Source organism: Brachypodium distachyon, chromosome 1 (assembly GCF_000005505.3).
Source record: "Brachypodium distachyon strain Bd21 chromosome 1, Brachypodium_distachyon_v3.0, whole genome shotgun sequence".
NCBI lineage: Eukaryota > Viridiplantae > Streptophyta > Magnoliopsida > Poales > Poaceae > Brachypodium > Brachypodium distachyon.
In genome coordinates this window covers 63,545,201-63,565,132 of record NC_016131.3, presented here as the reverse complement: position 1 = coordinate 63,565,132, position 19,932 = coordinate 63,545,201, and the positions used below count along the sequence as shown (strand labels likewise).

Here is a 19,932-nt window from a genome sequence, read left to right as displayed (position 1 = left end):
CATATTTACATGCATGTCAACGCTTCGCTTTCTCGTACTTGAGTGCTGACAATATGCACCAGCAAACCCTCGTAGGTCTCTATGAGTACGATACGGAGACATTGGTGTTCGATGGTTGTGTTAGCTCCCTAGCTATTGTCGTTCACATCGTGATGGAGCGCGCATGTGCATACACACGAAACCATATGTAAGACATGCATTAATTCTCGTCTGTAAGTACATTTAATCATCCAAATCAATGCGGCGGATTGGAGCATATGGCCATTGTTCAGAATGTTGAAACTCCAAATGCAAGCAGAGCTTCCAACTGGAGCGTAAACATTTTATAGGAATACCATATATAGGTTCAGAAAAGGTCGAAGATTGCCCATGTTCAAATAGACCTTGAGCATAGACATCTGCGCGGAATGTGTATAATCAATCACACAACGACAAGTTAATTCGTGAGACGCGCGTAAAAGAAGTCAGCCACCGAATTAAGTCCTACTAATTCAGAAAACAAATCAACGACGACGTCCTCAAACTAGCTTACTAGCTAGCTAGTCGGCGGAGGATGCACACACTTCCCCATCGCCCATAAGTTCCGATGCCGTCATCATTCCATTGAAGTATCCCAAGTTTCCAATGTCTATGGGGACTTTTCTAGTTTTGCCAATTCAACAATCAAAACTGGTGCGTTGATACTTCCTCGTATGAGTCTGAAAAAATATCGACGCAGGAGCTCGATCAAAGCTCGTCGTCCATGGAGACTGACAGTTGCGAGTGGTGCTTAGGTCGGCCCAGCCACGACAATCGCGCGGGCGGCCCTTTTCCCAGGCACCTCCTTTAGAATTTCGTTTCTCAGAAAAGCAAAGAAAATGCAGTTTGAAAATATGGAAAATCGTGGCTCTAGCTTCTCGAATGTTTGCCCCGGCTTTTCACTTCGTTTCCTTATCATCTTTTTCTGCGATCCGTACACAGAGCGCACTGCGCGGTTGGATGCAAGTGTTAGTGAACTGTAACAACTTGTAACCTGCCGATCTGATCATGCGCGTGCCGCGTGGTTAGTGCTGAGATTTTAAAGCTTATCTGTTCGGACGAGCTCTGCATGCTCTGCCTTTGCTGCTCAATTGTGTGAACCCGATGAGTTGCGAAAACAACAAGTGTAATGCAGATCACATCTGGGAACTGTTCGCGCTGATGTAAAACCGTCGCTTGCACTGAATTTCTGGTTATAAAACATCACCATGTCGGCATAAACAAATCGATCCATCCATCGCGCGCGGTCCCCGTCATCGTAATGATAACCAACCACTGCAACATAAAAAGAACCAAGAAAAGCTTCTCGTCACTGGGAATTGGAGTGCGCGAGGCTCACAATCAGCGGCGAGAAATGGGCGAATGTATACTCGTACGAATTTTAACCAACAAGACTTTGACGTCGGAGCCTGCTTTTATTACCACTTCTAGAAAATACAATTCCCTATCAGCTCAGTTGATATGTGCTAGCAGTACTACTTAGTACATAATTTACTCAAAAAGAATGAGCAAAATTAAAAACGGATCACGTGACGGCAGCAACAATTAACACTAGATCTGTGGATGGACTACATTTTTTTACTTTTTACCCTACTAGCAGTAAATTAACACATGAGAGAAGACGGGAAAAGAACTGGAGTGGAAGAGCCCGGGAGGAGTAGGTCCAAAAAAAGGGTATCTTGAGTAGTTGAGTTGGTAAATTAATCTTGTTTAATTCCTCCAGATAATTCCGCTCCTTCTTCTAATCCGTTTCTCCGCTCCGCTAGGCGTCCCCCGCGCGCACGGGGCACGGGCATCCGATCGTCGCCGCTAGCCGTGGATTTCCATGCCCACCGTATTGACTTCTCTCACACGAACTGCGGCTGCGTGTACCACAAGTCGTCCATGCCGCTCCAGATGCTGTCCACGTCGAAGCTGCCCATCTCGAAGTCCGCCACGCCGAGCTCCGGGAACCCGGCGTTACCCGGCAGCACCGGCTCCGACGTCCACGCCTCCCCGGCTTGTTGGCACGGTGCCTGCTGCTGGATGATTAGCTGCTGGTCCGTGTCGCGCATGGCGACGGCGGCGGCGCTGGAGGCAGTGAACCACTCGTCGACCGTGGCGGGCCAGCAGCTGGGCTGGGCCCCGGCGCCAGAGTCGTCCGTGGACGGCGACGAAGAAGAGCCCGTAGTGGTGCTCGACGGCTCCGGCACTGCGGAGCTGTTCAGAAGCTGATGCCCGGCGCCGCTGGCCGCGGCGCCGTACTGATGATCAGCTGGCCAGCAGCAGGCATCGACGGCTAACGGGAGCTCCTCCGGGGACTCGTCGTAGATGCCGTCCGCTTGCCACGACACGGGCGTGTCGGCATCAGCGGGCTGCGCGGCCTCGGCGGCCTGGATGCGCTCGACGAGGCGGGGCATCCAGAGGTAGCGCATGACGTCCTTGAACTGCTGGCTGTTGACGTCGCACTTGAGCTGCTTGGCGTGCTTCTGCACGCGGGTGCGCCAGTAGTTCTTGATCTCGTTGTCCGTGCGCCCAGGGAGGTGCTGCGCGATCTTGGACCACCGGTTCCCCCACCGCGAGTGCAGCTCCAGGATGAGGAGCTGCTCCTGCGGCGTGATGCTGCCGCGACGGAGGTCCGGGCGGAGGTAGTTCAGCCACCTGAGGCGACAGCTCTTGCCGGTGCGCTTCAGCCCTGCTTGCATGGATGAAACCAAAGATTAATCACAGGGAACATCAACATCACTGCTAGTGCGAATAATAAATCAGCCAACTAGCAGCTAATTCCTTGTGCGGATGCGAGTATCGGAGTATGCATGTGACAAGACGGATGATGTAATGGAAGGAGGATTAGTAAATATCCCTATGGCCGGGAATAATGCTAACCACTGAAAATTCTCCTCTCAGTCTCACTCACTGTAGCCTGGGTGGCTGCTAGGCGAATCAGGCAGTAGGCTCCTAGCTGCCTATTTCCATATTAGCATGTTGATGCAAAGCGACAGGTTTGTTGCTTCGCGCTCCGCAATATCTCAGGCTCCTACGTCTCTCCCCGGAGGCAAAATGATGCAAGCAACCAACTAATCTACTTCAAAGATCGATCAGTAGATGATCGATGTGCTTGATTGAATTCATGCATGGATGGTCTCTGCGCGAGGAAGACCAAAACGATGCAATTCCTACCTGCTGATCGGGCGAGCGAGTTCCAGCGGCCCTCGCCGTGCGCGGCGATGTAGTTCACCAGCAGGATGTCCTCCTCCACCGTCCACGGCCCGCGCCGGAGGTCACCGGCCATCACCTCCTCCTCGCTGCTCGAGTCCCTCTCGTGCGCCATGTCCATCAGTTCTTCCAACACCTTCGCTCCTCGATTCGAGATCAAAACGGCCGGCCACACGATCGTGCGAGCGAGCGGCTGATTGATATGATTGGCACTCTGCTGGCTCGTCGGAGAAGACGACCTAAGCACCACTCACAACTGTTGGGGGCCGGGGAGAAGAGTATGAGATGCGTGTGATAGATTGGGCGGGAGAGGTATGGCCGTATGGGCGGGTTTATATAGACGGCCGGCAGCAGGGGAGATTGAAGCAGCGCGCAGGCTAGGAGGTGGGGAGGTAGGCTGGCTCTGGTGGACTTGAGAAGAAGCATGTGGGGGAGCACGCCGCAAATACGGAGATTAGTTTATGCGTGTCCTTATTTTATCCTTTAAAGCCAAAAGTTTAGGGTATATTGTGCTTTAGGTATTAGGGCGTGGTGGGATATTTACCGGGCCAATTAGCCACGCAGCTAATTAGTACTGATCGCGTACACGGATTGGAGTCCGGGGAGTTTGACTAATTGACTCGCCTAGCTACTAGTAGCGCTCAACTCGCACCGCAGCAGAGTTCCTTGCGACGCGCTTCGCGCTCGCGCTCGCGCTGTGGACATCTTCTCTTCACTTTTGGGTGACAGGCTGTGCTCGTTTTTGTCAGACAGGAGTCTATACACCTCTACTCCTGCTTTGAGTGAAGAAAATGCCACCGCCTTTTGTGTTTTGGAAGTTTTGGAGGAATTTTGTGTTTTATGCAAAGGAGTGATCTTGTAGGAATTTCACTAACTTCGATTTTGAAAACTTTTTTTCCTTTGTACTAATCGATTTTTGACATCTACTAGGGTCCGTCGTTGGTTGATGTGGGCATTCATCACCTTTGTTGCTGCACTCTATAGGAGAGAAAAACGCTTCGAACAAAGAGTTTGAAGGATTCTAAACACATTTGCTAAAAGGTAGGATGATAATTCAATGTGGAAAAAAGTCAAACTTCCCGTTTTGAAACCATACAAAAAAATATGTTGTGGCAAATGTTCACAAAATTGTAATGGTACTGGACAAAGACACGTTCCAGTGTGTTTCGACAAATGCCACAAAATAACGGTGTCCCCCAGCCAATTTTCCCTAAGCTTAATCAGTCCATTGGGATTTTGATGGAATTCCTAACATGGACTTAGACAACAAAAGCATATATATTCTCTCTTCAAATGATAACAAATTTTCACCAGTGAAGCATCCAGAGTTATTGCAAACTCTTATGGTTTTTTGTTGTACATTTTAACAAATTGAACCGTCGTCTGGTTCTCTTTTGAAGGAGGTGCTACATGCTTGAAAGTCGACAAAATAACCCTCTGCTAAAGCTTAACAAAAAATAACAGTGCTGTAATACTTTAACAAAAAATGACATCTCTGCTCGACGACAATCTCTACGACGTTGAGCACGACTAAGTTAATGAGATATGACTTGTTGTTGTAAAAACTTAGCAATTATGTGATCAATAATTGATGTTTTGGGGGCTCAGTGCCATGGTCGATGGTGTTGAGCCCCAGAATTGATATTAACTTTTTTGCTGGGCGAGATCGATATTTTGGGGATCAACGTCATGGTCGGTGGCATGGAGCTTCAACACCTCAATGCCAGGGACCATAACGTTGACCCTCTAAACGTCAATCACTCGTGAAATTGCTAAGGTTTTTCCAATGCCAAGTTGTATGGTGTTAATTTTGATGCTGAGATTGTCTTTGATCGATGTATTCATTTTGTCAGGCTTTAATAAATTGTGGTTGTGCATCATTTTGATGCAGAAGACGGGGGTTTCAACCTCTTTTAGAAAAAATAAAAATTAATACGGCGTATCAAGTACTTCTTTATTTCCGCAATGCGTAATGTATCAGGTTTCGTTAAGACAAACTTTTGACCAATAGTTACTTTGTTGACATGTGATTTCTATGACAAGAAATTTGTATCACTAGATTCGGCTGATAGTTGTGGTTTTGTATAATTTGAATCTGATTTTAATAAAAGTAATTATAGTTCAAAGTTTTGTTTTATTGAAACATAATACATCATGTCTTGAGAAAAGGAGGAATTATATTAGTATGATAAAAAAGAGAGGGTTTGATATATAGCACTGTAACATTTACAATTCTTACGTATTCCAACAATGTCGCTGCAATTTGTATTTTTTTACCTTTCGAAATATGCAGTGGTATTCCTGAATATGCAAGAATTGCCAATGGCATGCATATATTTAATCAGTTTTGCTATTGATAAGTCGTCCGTTTTTTAGTTGGAAATCAATCGACATGTTAGACATTAGATCTTAATCCGACTATAGCAAGAGAGAGATGAGAGAATGAGGATGACCCTCAAATCTTAGTCCAACGGTTTTGAAACATCCACTGATATTTAATTCTCATTTATTAAAAAACAGACGATTTAAAAATAACCACACCCATATTAAATTGCCCTTAAAGAACATCGATCAATAGATTACTTTGTACAAATTGGATTTTACTTATCGGCAGGTCGACGGAGATATCTGCGAAGTTGACTTCAGCCGTTTGAGCGGGTTCAGGAGCTCAATGTTGGTATCTTCGGTCGTCCTAAGAGGAACGTTCGGCAGATGTGCATGTCAGAACCACCGCCTGTTTGCTGAGTTCCTCGGTTTTTTAGTAAACGGAGTTCTGTGCACGAAACATCGCCCAAAAGATCCCGGATTCGCCCAAAATTTCTCAATAGGACACATGGATGTAGGGCTCTTTCTTTCTCGGGACAGCGAGTTGTAATTCCTCTGCGTACGTGCATGCAGTCCAACCTTCACGCTCGGCGGCACAAAAATCCAACCGTGCTCTGCATTCTGTATTTACACGTGCAGCTATAAATTGACATCTGCATACTTGTGTAGTGTATAGCATAGTCTACAAACTACAGAACGTACGCCGCCCAAACAGTACGTATATCGACGAATCAGCGCGACAAAAACGAGCAGAATTTGACAATTTCCCTCGGACTTTAGCTCCGACGGATCGGCGCGCGCGGCACCGCAGAACTGAGAGACGCATCCAGTACCAATTTTGTCGAGACACAGAAATCAGGCACCTCTAGGCTCTAGCTGCACGTATTTTCTTGTTCTTCTTCCAAACGAAGTACTACACTACTCGAAACGCTAGCTCCGACTGCACCGGCCGGTGGCACGTTATTAATTGGGGCGGGGTCGCCCTGAAAATTATTGGATTTCCAAGTCAACTCCACGGCGTTGGAGTTGAAAACGCTCGTTGCCAGTCCTCTGTTGTGCTGTGTGAAATGATTTAAAACCCCAAGTTGCCGCTTGTATAAGCAGGAAATGCATGGTTGCAAGAGAGGGAGGAGGAGGGGGATGTGTGGTCAGGTTCCACACCCGGAGTTGAAAACTTTGGCAACTTCGGTTGGACTCTTATGTGCTGTTTTTTCAACACATGGAGGTGCTCTGTTTTTTCCCTTTTATATTCAGAGATACCATCATATATGCCAGTGCATCTCTATATCTCTATTTGCTTGTCAGAGTGATACATAAAAGGGAAGCTGAATTGAATTAGCTGAGCTGACAGGGCTGCTGCGGTACCATATCAGGAGTATACTATTGTTGGTCTCGATTGTACCCGTGACGTTCGATTGGATTTAAGCAAAACCCGGTCGAATCAAATAGCGTCCACGGTGATATGGTATGGTAGGATTCGAACGTGGCCAGCTTGGCACCGTTTTGTATACTGCAAGGCTGTGCGTGTACTACTGGAGTAGTGGATCGCTAGCAAAGGTCAAAGCGTATGCTGAGTTGGAGCAGCGTGCTCGTTGACCCAAAACTGCGGCTGAGGCTGCCACTTGTATTTCCTATTTTTGTGACAGAAATCGATCTATACCGATCACTGTCTTCATGTGACCCCGAGTGCATATGCATACAACCGATCGATCGTGCCCGCTGTCACCACTCACCACGCTACATAAATCGTATGTTTTGCTTTTACTCTTGTACAATACCTATTTCTAAATAGATATATTTTTCCTTATAATACTAAGCAAAAGGAGTAAATTTCATTTGTATTCACTAAGTCTCCAAAATTAACGCAAAATATCCTATTTTAAATTTTTGATCACTTTGTATCCTATTTAGAGGCTACTTTCCCCCCATTTGCACCACGCTTGCCAATTTGTATCAAATTTGATAGATGGACCCACTCGTCAGGCAGAGCTAGCCGGTGAAGAATGCGATGCATCATAGTGGGAACAGTGAGATATGTGGTGTGGTAGGGCGAGGAACAGTCAAAGTCACCGGCTGAAGCTTCTAGCGGCTGTGGAGGAGGAAGATGAGGAGTTAAACGCTCATGCAAAATAAGAGTGTTTGGCCGCTAGGGATCCATTTTACAAGAAAACAAGCCTGTTGAGAAGTTGTGTGCAAAACCACGGAAGTGGAAGGGTAATCCGTTCGAGTGCATCTAGCTAGTATGCCTATCTCGTACCCCATGCACAAATATAGGTTCTCATGACCAAATAAGTTGCATCCCCTTCCAAAGAAAATGTTTACCCTTCCAAATTTTTTTTTGCCTCATTACTAAATGTTAACCGATTGGATATTTATATCTTATAATAAGGGAACATCTATTGCAATGCCAATTGTCGATGTTTATGTTTGTAAAAAAATCAAATTTGCAGTATCTAAAGAGAAAGACAAATTTTCTCTTCTGAACTACAAAATAGTGTATTACAATTTATAATTTTGAGCGAGGGCTTGGGTCCGTTCTGGTTTTGTCCTAACTTTGTTCACCGTTATATATAAGGATCCAACCAGCTAGATTACCTCGGTACATCGTACATAAAACAAAACAAGAATCTATGAATTACAAATATACGAATAAAATATACCGTACACAGAGCAAAAACATAACAAAAATTAAAATAAAAAGAAAAAATGCACATGATTAATGAAATAATTTCATATAGTAAACACACAACTTTTAGTAGAAAACTTTATTGCTAGTACCGATTGTATTTTAAGAGAAAAATAGAAGATAATATTTCAATTAATTCTTGAAATATTATGACAATAAATGATAGATACATAATTGTGTGGGTAAAGGAACTCTCGAAACACTTCTTCGGATTGCAGGAATTTGAAAATACGCTAAATCAAAAGAGATATAATTGAGATGTTACGTATCGGGAATTTCTCTAGGATTCCAAACACAGGAATTTAATACTAGGTGTTACCTTTGAATGGTGCGCACGATCAAACATATGAACTTTCAAGGAAGGAAGAGAGACATAGAGGGAGTTTTCTAGGAGAAAAAAAATAAAAAGAGAGGTTTAAGCTCATGTTTAGATTTCCGTAGAACAGAGGTCATAGGGAATGCATTTTGTAAGATTTTGGCAACCCCAATCCTATGATCCAAAGGGCCATCATAGGTACAATCCTACAGTTTTTCTATGAAACCATTGCAAATCAAATAGGCCTAGGGTTGTCAAAAATCCTATGGTATGCATTCCCATGGCTCCAATTCCATAGGAATCTCAGCACTGAGCTGAAACCTCGTTTTATTTTTCCAACTCTCTCTCTTGAGGCTCCTGTCACTCTTGTGGCGAATTTGGAAGTCTAGAAATGCCAGTTTTCCAAATGAAGGCACACGCGTGCATCGGTCACTTGAATCGCTACTCCAAGATATGACTCTTTGGCCCTTTAAATTGAAATGCAATTCTAAGAAATAGTAGACGTGGCGTGACTATTTTTATCACTTTTATAAACTCTTTGACTTGAAGTAATATATTCAGACCTCGCTCGGTTGTGACATTCCCCTGAGGGATTGAGAGGAATTGGAGGGAAATAGATTTAAAATCTCGTTAATCCGTCCCAATCACCATCGGGATGGGATTAACCAAAATGGGCCTCAGGTGGGGAACTTTCTCTCGGTCTCTCTCTATTCTCTGCCAAATCCTCCAAAATTAATGTGTATTTCTTGTTCACCATACAATGACACCGCCTGCAAAATTCTTATGTTTTTTAAACTCCATAGAAATTTATTTTAGCGTCTTAATCCTGCATTTTTTTTCACTTCCCTTTCCTACAATCGGAAGAGGCCCATAGGTGATGGAACTGATGGAAACAGACTGAGAAGCCGAAGAAGGCGTCAATTATGCATTCGATCGTTAAATCGCGGTCACAGCAATAGCCGACGCCTGAATCATGTTTCCTCATCAACCTCGTTGCTCTTTTCGGCGCCGAGTGCATCTTTTTCTGCTACCTGTGATGATTGATGGAGCACTAAGTACGTCGGAGATGGAAGTGGAAATTCAGTCCAGTTGTTTTCCCCTGCTACATGAAAACGCTGTTTAATTAGCAGCGTGTACAGAAAATTCTACGGATCGATGAGATCTAACAGTACTTGCCGAAACAGGGCAAGCACGCACGGGAACGGCACGACTCCTGAAACCGTCAAACCGAGATACCGCCATGTCTGTCACAAGTTCCATGCGCTCTAGTTACTTATTGCTAAATTAAAACGGCATATGTGCTTAATTCAAAGAAAATGTGTACTGAGAAGATTAATTAGCCACAATGTTCACAACTCCAAGCTTATATTAGAGCATCTACTTCACGCGCGCTTCTAGATTTGCAGTCTTAAACCAAGGAAGGTCTCATATATGGCCTGTCTTTTGCACAACATAGCTAGTTCTTGTTCGATGGGCTAGGGCACAAGGCGACAGATCTGGTCTCAAAAGCGCCCTTCAAACGAGGGGCAATGGCGATAGAATAGTACAGACCTGCCGTTACCCTACTGATACGGTGCTACGCACCACACAGCAAAACCTAATTAATCAAGTAAGGTCTATCGATCTTGTCATGCATATCACTCGTAATGCACGTTTTCGAATCCATGTAGGTGTCTCGTAGTACCGCTGATCGAAAAGCACAAACACACTGAAAAACTAATCATCGTGGCCTCGTATAAATCAGACACGACCGCGTCGGCGACGTTTAAAATAAGGACGGTTGCATGGTTTGATGCCTGCCCTTTTTGCTTGCTGCTGCAACTCTCTATTGTATATTTCTGGTGCTGTGTAATGGCTAACGGCTTCGTGCGAGACACGTAAGATTAGCGAGTGAGTGGAAAAGCGAAGGTATAAGCGTGTTAATGTTCGATCATGGGAGCACTTGGGGTGTGGGTCAGTATTTGTAGGCTTCAAAGGGCTCAGGGGTACAAAAGCCACCAGTATAATAGCCTGTTTCAGGTAGTTTTGGCCAAGCACTTTGCGTGTTCCAATCCAGGAGGCGGCTGGCCTGCAGAGAAAGTTCTAGTAGAATTAACTAACCTCAGAATTATATAATTGATTATATTGGTCGTATCCTGTAGTTCTGTACCGATATTAACTTTGCATGTGTGTGATTTTTTAAGTGATGCAATACTAACTGGAGTACATGTATGTGCTAATTGGTTAGTTTGTTTTGTACAAAATCATAATAAAAAGTTGAGATCATGGGTAAGTGCTCCCAGATGTGATAGAATTCGAAGCAGGGAATTTACTTATGTGGGCAGTATATGTAGGTGTCGTTGTTACATCTATGCTGAATAAGACGAGATTAGAGAACATAAAGAAATCGAGACGAAAGGAACATCCTTGGGCTTAAGGACAGGCTCAAGAATATGTCCCTTAAAGCAGGCACCACTTGTTTCTAATGCTTAACATCAAGGAAAATAATGGTTTCTTTCTTCATAAAAGGTCCTACACAAGCATCATCTTGGGTAGCTATTCCTTTCTTTTTTTTTCCTAATGATGTACTTAAGCACCAACAAAAGTTGTTCATATTCTTTCCATTTTGCTTCTTTTTTGTATTTTTGTTTGCTTGCTCCTTGATCCCAGCATTGTATATCATTGCGGTGAAACAACCCAACCGCGTCCCCCGCGTCTAGCAAGCAAAATCTAGAAGTTGCGTTTCAAAGCCAGAGAACATATTCCAAACTTTATATATACTGCCTGCTTTTGTGATGTCCAAACTGAACTTGAGCTTTGTTTTGTGCTCTGCTTGAGCATTTACAAAAGCACTGCTAGTTCTTTATAACTTTTGTCGCAAATGCAATGTGTCAGAATCATCGATCAGAGCATTCAGCTAAAAGAATTACAAAAAGTGAAGAATAAGAACATGGTGCAATGACTTTTCTGTATCCTAGCTAGCTTGCCTATTTAATTGCTCCATCAAGATATCTTTTAGTAGTAACATATCACAAAGCTGCGCTAGGGGAACTTCGCATTGCGTATGGTACTTGTCTGTTCCTCCTTTTCAGCACCAATCCTATATATCACTGTTGGTTTGGTTCCAAATGATAAAGCAAGTAAACAGAGACTTGGGGCAACCCATGCACGGTGACTAAGCTTTGATAAACAACAAAAGTTTCACAACATGTGATTCGGATACATATAGTAATTGTTGGATGAAGCATCTGATCCGGGCCGGTCACTCGCTGTTGCAGAGTTAAACGGCTAAAGCTATAATGATTGGGGATTCTGCATTAATATTGTCAACATTAACTTAGAAAAAAAAAGTAAAATATACTTCCTCCGTTCCAATATTCTTGTCTCAAATTTGCTCAAAAATAGATATATCTATTTCTAAAAAGCGTCTAGATACATGTAATATTTTGACAAGAATTATGAAACCGATGAAGTATATAGTAGTAGTAGGAAGTGTACATGTGTGTGCAGGTACAATAGGATTTGCTTAATTTAGCCGGCACCGATGCGAATTAATTTTCTAGACAAAATAGTATGAAAAGGTGTACGTACTGACCGCGGCAAACTTGGAACGCACTGGACAAATTCTCATGCTGCAAGCATGATTATAGAAGCCCAGTTGGGACATATTTTCGTGCCGGGAGGGTCCATCCAGACCGTACATTACAATATCAATTACAGAACACCACGCTTGATGTCTACGTACGTGAAAATAATTCATCAGCTGGGATGACAACTCTGAACAAAAGAACACTTGAATAATTAAGAGAGTAGCTACTGACATAGTGACAAAAGGGTTCAGAAAGGTCTTCCCTCAAATAATCTTTGATGGACAATTCGATTTACATCGTTTTCTTGCCAAAACATTCGGTTTACATATATCAAGGCCGGAGAATATAAACACAACCGTACAAACACGCATACATATGCATCAGTTATTTCTACTAGCTGCATAGACCGTATATGACAGATGGCCAGAGTTTTTCTAACGGCAGGGCTGCTAGTTAGTGAGGAAAATTTGGATGCATGCACCGGGATTTACATCATTACTGCAGGACCAGCCAACAAATGAACAATTGATTTCTTATTGCGCTATAAGCAAGTATGGGTTTCCCCTAACCTGGTGAATTAAAAAATGGATCAGACTTCAGAGAGCCTTATAGCCATAAGAAAATGATATCACCAAATTAATTAAGTACTCACTTATATCCACACTCTGTCATGGTCATTCGATCTGCCTGCACGTAGCTGACAGTTACAGCCGTTAGTTCCAGCATGGAAGCTAAGTAGCCAACGATATTTACCTCCTCCTATCAACGGTGCATATAGGATTTAGGTAGTAATTCTTTTACCAACCTCTACTCGATCCCCTATCATGAGCACCTCATCCTAGCTCATTTTTACATTATAATACCCGTAGATGCTATCTGGGCTAGCTGGCTAATGGTTGCCACGCCATTAATTAGATAGTTAATCTGCTGCTCAGTGCAGTACGTTTTTCACCTTTTTCCTGGTTATATTAAGTCTAGCTGCCGATTAATGGATATCTGGTCCCTCATCTCGGCTTAACTATGCGCCGAGTGATTATGCATCAACTAAAATCACGCGCGCGCGCGCGACCAAGTCTATGCGTGTTCTAGAACCGCACTGTTCTCATGGTGCGCGCGCGTGCACCAGACGGACAACGACGATCACGCGCGCCTCTCTCGTTCCGGCGCGTCAGCGGCACCCGGCCGCCCCCGCGCTTAATTCGCTCGCCGGAGGAGGAAGCGGCGGCGGCTGGGCCGGCTGGCTGCGAGCTGTGCGTGTGAACGCTGCGTTCGTTGAACAAGTCAAATACGTGCCCCTCGACTCTAACTGACAGGTGCGGCCCGCGCGCCCTGTTGGACCCACCTGTTAACCTCACGAGGATCGCTTTGTGTTTGGCAATTGGCATACACATGAGAAGCAACGTCAGGCGCCACAAACATGAGCTCTGGGCCTCTGGCCAGCATGAAGGGATAAAGTTAATTTACACGCGCAAAATCTCTCTAAAAATCAAACCAAACTCGTTTACATCAGCAACAACATTTATGGTCTTGGTGGAGCAAATGTATACTCTCCATCCATATTAAGTGACTTTTTATTACATATATTTAAATATATTTTTATATAAATACATCCATATATATTTGGACAAATTTAAGTCACTTAACATAGCACGGAGCTGACTATATGCGTTCGACGCATGGCTGCCTAGCCAGCTCCACTGATTATGCGCGCGTAATGCAGAATTAACGATGCATGGCTAATTAATCCAGCGTGGTCTGGTCTGCTAGAGCCGAATTAGCGTCTTTGACTCAAACTGCTTTGCACTTGTGTTTTGAGTAGTATATATATATATATCAACAGTACGTCTTTAGACCCATGCATCATATCGATCGACTCCGTCGGAGTCGTATGCACAACTGGCTTAACCGTAGTTTATAATACTCTTTGGCACGTACCGACCTGACACATATCTTTTGGACTGGACGCGGGGCCCGCGCCCTTGGACCTGACCCCGGTCGACGGCGGGGCGTCAGAATTTCTCGGCTCCAAGCGACCTCTGGTCAAAGACAAGCGGTTATCAAGTGCGCCCCCGGGTCAAAAATTAATCCACGGATAGACAAACGGTAGTTAGGGCTGCATCAGCTACCATGTATGGGCCGGACTGACTGATCAAGTGAGCATATTGGTATTTGGTAGTACATGGCCACTGTGTTGACTTGTTGGGTCGGGAGTTAGGTAGGTGCCAGCTGCGGATGATGCATGCTCACAAAAAATAAAACATGCCACTTGGGAATTCGCGCGCTTGATCATGACGTGTTTGTTTTGTGATGATCGGATTGTGTTATGCAGGAGTGTTCGTGTCAACGCGAGGTGTCTAGAATAATAATATGAGGCATGTCCGGAGCATGCATGCATGGGTTTCTAGAAGAAGTGCTGAGATTAATTGTTTCTGAATTGGTAGCATTTGGAAGAAATTAACAATAACTGTAGGGCCGATCATCGATCGAATTTGATTAGTTTGAGCATACCACTCATATGCATTCCTAAACTATGCATCTAGCTAGTAAAAGCTTGCATTTGACATTTGATTCGGGCACCCCAAGATAATTAACCGCAATTGTTGCATGCTAAGGGGTACCCTCCCATTCACATAGCGAGAAAACTAGTTCCCCTAAACCGTAGCAAACTGTCGGAGCACGGTCTCCGGCACCGGGATGCCGAGCACTCCCTTTTTGGTTCGGTGGAGAGCGAGGTGATCGCTCCGTCGATCGCCGGCGTAGCGATAAACACGAAGTGTAGACACAAGAGTTTTACCCAGGTTTGGACCATCCGGAGATGTAATACCCTACGTCCTGCTTTGAGTTGTATTCACAAGTTTGAGTGCGTACAGATCACCCGGAGAGTTCCCGGGTTGGCTACTTAGGTGAACGTTGTGCTATGTTCTACTCACTCGGGTTCAAACTGAGCTCAACCCTTTGACCGGTGGCATTGGCCTTTTTTTTATAGTCAAGGGGATACCACAGATGTCAATGCATGCAGCGTGACACGTTGCCTAGACGCGTGTCACAGCCACACGGAATACACTTTTGCTCATCCACGCTGGACGCCATGCAGCGCCCGGTCCACTGTACACGGTAGAAAAAATGGTTCTCAGGGTAGCCGCTCTAGCCTTGCTAAGCAAGACTAGGCTTGCTGATAAAACTCCTGTCGGTGCATTAAATGCACTGTGCCCGCCGTCTTGTCCTGTCTTCACTGTTCTGCGGGTCCCGCCTGCATGCCCGAGCGCGGGTTGCTGGGGTGCACCTTCCCGGCTAGCGCACCGGCTAGTTGCCGGGAGGCGTTCCTTCGGCTTCCCGGGACCGGGTTCCTGGGAGCATCTTGTACTCGGCCCTTAGCTTTAGCTTCACTAGGGGTCGTCTCCTCGAGGCAGGCTTCTCGAGCTCGTCCCTTCCCGTGTGTCCTTCCTAATGGGGCTTCGTCACTGGCGACCCATGCGTTCCGTATCAGTGGGACCCCGTGAGCCACTGGTACGACTCTAACACGGAGGAGAAATCCTAACCGCCGGAGCAGGCTCGGTTCCCTTCACCTTCGGTAGTCCATTTCGTGTAGGGAGGCGAGAAAAACCACATGTCAATGTTTGTCTTATAGTTTTCATACCTTCACTGTAAGATTTTGTTTGTCCTTGCAGACAACACCTCGACAATGGAGACGGATGTCTCTTGGCTCTATCTTCATCCCGCTTGACTATTATGGTCTACTCCATGCATGTCTAGCTTGCGAGGGATGTGTCCTCGGCCACAACACGTTAACATATTAGATTCTCATGCTCCTTTGTAAAACCTACGAGGGTACTCCAGGTTGCACAGGTTTTGTCTTTTGCGGTCTTGTTAGTAGGTATTTGGAGAAAAATCAAGACACCAATGATGCAACAAAAGAATTTGGCATCAAAGGTTTTTGCCGTAACTTTTGGTTTATCCGGAATCTTTGTTACCAATAAAGTTTTTTCGATCAGCTGTACTCATTTCATTGATTAAATAAACCAGATTGTTGTTTTTTTAAAAACAAAGTTTATGCGCTTCTTTTATTGTTATTCACCTTCTTAATGCATACTTAACAAAAAGATTTCGTTAAAACAAAGATTGTAAAAACATTACTTGCTGCCCTTCTTGTATTGTTATCCCCCTTCTTATCTTTGGTGTAACTCCCTGATTTTTCATCTTTTTCTGCCTGAGTACTTTCCTCTAACTGTTTTATAATTTTCTTGATTTCGCTAAGCTTGGTTATTTATTATTTTCATTGACTTTTGATGACCAGACTGCTACGTGCGTAGAACCACCACCATGTCATTGGCCGTACTACTTTTTTTAGTGGACTCCGAGACAAAATCCGTTTGGTTGTAGAAGTTAATTAAGGAACAGAGTTATCTGATTTTATAGTTTAGAGACCAATAATAGACTCAACCAATCGTTAAGTGGACAAGAACAAAGTTCCTCTGTAAAACATGGTGAACCCAAATAATATCTTTGATTCTAAATGTTAGGGGGTAGCATTCCCCTCATCCCTTTCCCCTTGCATACAAGACAATAATACGTTGAATGGCAGCCTCCCTCTCGTGGACATAAATAGTTCAACTTGTAACTCCAAATAAACTAAACATGCATGCCTGCATGAATTAATGCATATGCTAGCTAGAAGAGTCAAATGTTGAATACACATAGTGGCCACGAGAGTCGATTTGACTTCAAAACAAAAATTCTTTAGTTTTTTGACTCGAGACAAAATTGAGTTGATACAACAGTTAGACTAATTCTACATATGCTTAAGGTCCATGCTTCAAAGCACAGAGAGAAGAAAAGTTCTAGAATGTTTCCAATATCAGAGACTAGAAAAATATAGCAAGCCACTAGTGGAAACGTTGTCAATTAGTGGGTTGGAGAGAAGGCTAGAGAGGTGATGCTTTGACCCAAGGGCTTATATGGAGCATCAATCGTCGTGGTCAAATTCCACAGTGCATATATGTACAACAAAAGCCAGAAGAACTGACCAGTAATTAACAGTCATCCATAGTAATTTAGATTATCAGGAGGAAAAAAATGGCAGGATTAGATTTCTCCGACAGGATCAAAAGCGAAAACACCATTAATTAGTTCCCCTCTAAGGGCTCAAAATTTTATGAGTACTTTATGTAAATCTTTGGAAATTCCAGCTTGAGTCCCGTACGTAGTAATCCAAACCTAGCCGGCCCTTTCCTGTCATGTACGTGTATCGATCTAACATCGATCCGGCTGAGGTGGGATTGTTACCATTGGATATTTATCATCGTCTGCTAGCGCTAGTGCCCTGTGATCTTGCACTGTCTATTAATTTGCATGGACGACGACGATGATACATGATCGATCACCATTTCCGTTCAATAATTACTCGCACGTACGTACACCACTAGCACTGATCTGTTAGTGTTGCTAGATCGAACAAACGCGAATCGATCCCTTGTTTATGCGTATTACAAACAGTTATGATCACTAAATACTCTAGATATTTCGCACTTCGCTTCACTAACAGTTCCGATCCTACCCTCGATACACAGGTATGAGCAACATGTAAAAAAATATCTGGAGCTATATACAGTAGGAATACGGGCGACTGAACACTAGCTAATATTTAACTGTTCTCCAGTACAGTACTAATAGCTTGTTCCATGCAGCCACTTCTGTTAATTGCCGTCACTCGTGACACAGGGATCCATCATGTCACTAGCTAGCAAGGCGCCAGCCGCGGCCCAATCCAAGAAGACGGAACAGGGGACCTATCTACGGATTCTACCTACTCAAAAGCGAGCCACACTGCAGCGATCGATCAGAGACCAATCGACGTAAAGATCTACTATCACTTAGTAATGGATAGGAATAAACATCAGGGGAAAAGTAGAGGATGTGGAGAGGAGAAATGGATGGATCGAGGTCGAGGCAGATCCAAATGATACATGGCACTACATGGACGATGCCTTGCTTTAGCCCTGGCTTGGAAGCTAGCCGGACTTGCGCATCCATCGGCCCACTACTCTCTCGCTCTCGGATAAGTCGTACGGCAGCAGTGGTGGTGCCAAGCTATTAGCCTGGTGCTTGCCGCTGTCGATGCTTGTTTACCTAGGCTGCCTACAAGAAAGCGCGGGCAGGCAGGCAGGCAGGCAGGCAGGCAGGCATGACCATTTGGGCCTTCGATCTTGTCCCTGCCCCCGACCGGCTGCGCGCTCTTTGCTCCAGTGCACGTACGCATCAAGGCATTCCGCACGCACACCCCCGCTTTCCGGGGCAAAAAAGTGGCCCGCGTACTCCTCCTCTGCCCATATCTTCCTGCACCACCACTATGCTATGTGCACTGTGTGCCTTGCCGTGGCAGGAGCTATCACGTCGACTAACCGGCGGAGTAGTATCCAGCAAGCTGCTTCGCGTTCAGAAAAACAAAAACAAAAGAACAAGCTACCGCTGGCTGCTAGCTAGTGCTACTAATGCTAAGTTAAGATGCACATATATGGCGCTTAGCTGCTGCTAGTGCTACTGCCTATGGCTATAAACCGTTTAAATTTGCATGCATTGCACACGGCGTCCTGCGCTGCACGACCGTGTCACTCTCTGGATCGTTCTCGTGCGCCGTGCACTATAGCTAGCACCGCGCGCGCAACACACGCGAGCACTAATAAGCAGCTCGACCTTAGCGCGGTGCTGCAACTTGGACGACGCGGGACGTGCGTGCACTCAGCCTCACGTACGTGCTGGTGCTACAAACATAGCCTGCCCAGGCCTAGCCTAGAGCCGTGTCGTAAGCTGCACCAACGTACGATTCGCGATGTACGTACGTGTCGCGCTGCGGCAGGCTGGTCCCGGCCGCCGGCGTCCGGCCGGCTCGTCAAAGTCAACGAGAGTTCGAGTTAGATAGAAAGAGCTAGTCAGCTAGGCGCTGCAAGTGCAAAAATTGCTTGCTGCTACTGCTGCATGTCCATGTGCAGTAGCTCTCGACTTACGTACGCCGTGATGCCAAGCACGCGGCTATCGTTGTAGCTACCCGTCTCTGTCTATTTTTCTACCTGTACGTACGTACATAAGCAACACAATAGTACGTGTGGCTCGTATACCACCACCGAGATACTATGATACGGCCGGTTAGATATGGCTGCTACGAAATTGACATGCGCCGGCGCCCGGCGGCCGCGATCGTGGTGTTCAACTCGGCTAATCCGGCCGAAATGTTTGCAACGCGTATGTGTGTATATCTACCTGTATATGGACCCCTGTATCGGTTAGTGGGGGCAGAAAGCCAACGACGGCGACGGATCGGTCGGCACTTGCGCTAGCTGCGCCGATCGATCGATGAGTGAGTGCGTATGTTGTTTGACATTCGAGTTCAAAAGGGTGACGGGAACCAAAAAGAATTCCTCGCAGCTCCAGGACTTGTACGTGGTTTTCTCTCTAGATTAGTCTCACAACGTACTTGTCCGGGTGCATGCGCCGGTTTCCGCTGTAGAATTCGGCAGCTAGACTGACTCCTGCGTCCCGGCCGCGCGCCTTTTTGAACTTAGCTTGAACTCCGTAGTAGTATTAATCTATGAGCTAGCATGCATGCGGAAATGTAGGAGGAAAAGAAAAGAGAGAACAACGACTCCATCGAAGGTGTGTGGAGATGTGATGGGTTACTTGCATAGACTTGCATTTACATGGCGATGATCAAAGATCAACCCATGCATGCATATGCCCTGTCGTGTGTGGTGATGAGATCGATGTCATGTTATCATGCCATGATACCTAATCCTCTTGGATGAAGCAACGAGCAGCTAGCAGCATCAATG

The 19,932-nt window shown here is 45.2% G+C and overlaps 1 protein-coding gene across 1 annotated transcript; it reads right to left on the bottom strand.

The window, feature by feature from the left end:
• Positions 1-1,397: 1,397 nt before the first annotated feature.
• On the bottom strand, positions 1,398-3,639 carry LOC100820870 (transcription factor MYB2). Its single transcript, XM_003561637.3, has 2 exons — positions 3,178-3,639; positions 1,398-2,692 (listed from the first exon to the last, which is right to left on the bottom strand). Exons 1-2 carry the CDS (start codon positions 3,332-3,334, stop codon positions 1,866-1,868), a joined length of 984 nt encoding a protein of 327 aa, XP_003561685.1. The 5' UTR covers positions 3,335-3,639; the 3' UTR covers positions 1,398-1,865.
• Between the last annotated feature and the right edge of the window lie 16,293 nt (positions 3,640-19,932).

What these genes read in the sequence shown, in the direction of transcription:
- LOC100820870 (XM_003561637.3), bottom strand. Translation starts at nt 3,334, where the DNA reads ATGGACATGGCGCACGAGAGGGACTCGAGCAGCGAGGAGGAGGTGATG. An exon ending in CTCGCTCGCCCGATCAGCAG is followed by an intron (nt 2,693 to 3,177) that starts GTAGGAATTGCA and finishes CCATGCAAGCAG; the next exon opens with GGCTGAAGCGCACCGGCAAG.